This window comes from Megalops cyprinoides, chromosome 19, assembly GCF_013368585.1.
Source record: "Megalops cyprinoides isolate fMegCyp1 chromosome 19, fMegCyp1.pri, whole genome shotgun sequence".
In the NCBI taxonomy this organism is placed as follows: domain Eukaryota; kingdom Metazoa; phylum Chordata; class Actinopteri; order Elopiformes; family Megalopidae; genus Megalops; species Megalops cyprinoides.
In genome coordinates, this window is record NC_050601.1 from 20001 (window position 1) to 22500 (window position 2500).

The 2500-nt window shown below is 46.8% G+C and overlaps 1 protein-coding gene across 1 annotated transcript in view; it reads left to right on the plus strand.

The window, feature by feature from the left end:
* The window catches only part of col5a3a (collagen, type V, alpha 3a), a gene marked incomplete at its 5' end in the record, with an annotated part of 46074 nt that overhangs the window by 15361 nt on the left and 28213 nt on the right, over positions 1-2500 (plus strand). Inside the window, 6 exons of the mRNA XM_036552264.1 lie at positions 275-358; positions 830-886; positions 1234-1287; positions 1506-1559; positions 1803-1856; positions 1969-2022. Coding sequence (XP_036408157.1) covers positions 275-358; positions 830-886; positions 1234-1287; positions 1506-1559; positions 1803-1856; positions 1969-2022 — 357 coding nt within the window. The remainder of the gene's footprint in view (positions 1-274; positions 359-829; positions 887-1233; positions 1288-1505; positions 1560-1802; positions 1857-1968; positions 2023-2500) is intronic.

Genomic DNA, 2500 nt, shown 5'->3' on the forward strand with positions numbered 1-2500 from the left:
AAACACACACACATGCACATAAATAGACAGACACATATGCATACACACAGGAGCCAGGCGGCAGAGAGATGATCTCTAAAAGACCTGACAGCTTCAGAGACAAGCTTTTGAGGGAGCTGAAACTGAAGTAGCAGCTTCCAGCCACCAGGAGGAGCTGTAAGCTAAATAAACCAGGTGCCACCGTGTAGCACTGGGCACTGCATCAAATTCGCTGGCTGTTGCGCAGAGCTCTCGGTATCCCAGCATTCCCAGGGTGACGCTCTGTGTCTCTCAGTTCCAGTATGGGAATGACGGTCAGAAGGGGCCAGTGGTGTCAGCACAGGAGGCCCAAGCTCAGGCCATCCTGCAACAGACGAAGGTGAGATCCCTATGACCTCTGAACCCCATGACCTCACTGTGACCTCTCTGTGACCCCTCTGTGACCTCTCTGCGAAATCTGTAAATAGTTCAATATGACCTGTTAATAGTTCATAAAATCCATAATAATGCAGCAATAATGCCCATACTATCATCATGAACAGCCATAAGTCTTATATAATATAGCAATAAATTCCCATAATTCCATCAATAAGGCTGTGTCAGATTAGTACATTGTGTGCATGTGTTTGTGTCAGATTTGGGAAGAGAATTTTTAGACAGTCCCTTCACCATTAACCTAAACAAAGCAGTCCTGTCCATGACTATAATAAACCCACTTAATGCTCCCTTCCCCTTTTGTGTTCAGATTCAGAAGCGGTGTGTGTGTGTGTGTGTGTGTGTGTGTGTGTTTGTGCAGTCAGATTGGTGTATGCTGTGTATAAGTTGTTGGTCTTTATGTGTGTTTCTGTAGCTCTCACTGAAGGGACCTCCGGGACCACTGGGCCTGACCGGACGGCCTGGACCACTGGTAAGAGATTCTGTTACTGCAGTCAGCACCTCTCTTCCAGTCTACAGTCTACAGTAATCACCCTCACTCTTACAGTGTACAGTAACCCCCCCTTCCAGTCTACAGTCTACAGTAATCACCCTCACTCTTACAGTGTACAGTAACCCCCCCTTCCAGTCTACAGTCTACAGTAATCACCCTCACTCTTACAGTGTACAGTAACCCCCCCTTCCAGTCTACAGTCTACAGTAATCACTCTCTTTCTTACAGTGTACAGTAACTACGCAGTCTTAGAGACTGTGCTGCTCAGAATGGCAGGTCAGTGAGTAACTTCCTGTGGGAATGTGTTTTCTGTCTCTATGTTTCAGGGTCTTCCTGGCCCTACAGGACTGAAGGGGGAGAGTGGTGATCCTGGCCCCACGGTAGGACTCAGCGTGGTGGAAAGGTGCACTGCTACCACAGAGCTCACTCACATGCTGCACTGACATCTCTGCCTCTCTCTCTCTCTCTCTCTCTCTCCCTCCCTCTCTCTCCCCCTCCCTCTCTCTCTCTCTCTCTCTCTCTCTCTCTCTCTCTCTCTCTCTCTCTCTCTCTCCCTCTCCCTCTCTCTCCCTTTCTCTCTGCTTGTCCCCTCTCTCAGGGTCCCAGGGGGCTACCAGGTGCTCCAGGACTCAATGGAAAACCAGGGAAGAGGGTAAGAGTCAAGGAGCTGTGTCGTGTGTGTGTGTGTGTGTGTGTGTGTGTGTGTGCACTCATGTGCATGTGTGTGTAATGGGACATCCTGAATGTATTTTTAATATGACTCTAATAAGATCCTTTTTGATTTGTGTGTGTGTGTGCTTGTGTGTGTGTGCGTGCTTGTGTGTGTGTGTGTGTGCTTGTGTGTGTGTGTACTTGTGTGTGTGTGCGTGCGTGTGTGTGTGTGTTTGCGTGCCAGGGCCGCGCAGGAGCCGATGGGAGCAGGGGAGCACCTGGGGAGACAGGAGCAAAGGTATTTAATGCCATTACTGTATTGTGTGTGTGAGAGAGTTCATGTTTGTCTACATGCCTATGTGTGTGTGGACCTATAATCTCTCACTCCTATATGTGTGTGTCTCTAACAGGGTGACAGAGGCTTTGATGGCCTGCCAGGTCTCCCAGGGAACAAGGGACACAGGGTGAGTGTTCAAAGCTTAAGAGTATATCACTGACCACAAGTGTATATGGTGTATGTCAGGTGTGTGTCTGTATTCTAAAAGTATATAATGTCTATGTATAATCACTCTGTGATAAGTACATATTTATTCTGTGCAGTAATTTTTACATTGTGGTTATGGAGCAGGACTTGTGAAAGAGTGATCCTCAGGTGGGACACTGCTGTTTCCTCAGATAAAAACTAAAAGCTATATGACCTGCTGTTGCAAAAAGGGAAAATAACCATGTTTTCCTATGCATGTTGTGTGTAGCCATTGTGTATGGTGTATGTAAAGTCTGTCTGTATTCTTGTTGTGTGTGAGCACTGTGCATATTTTATTTATAATTTGTGTGTTCTGTATAATCACTGTCAACAGGGTTTCTGTTAGGTTGTCTAGGGGTCAGTAATGAAGGCAAAAACAATGTCCTCACTCAAAAATGACCCCAGATTCTACTGCCTTG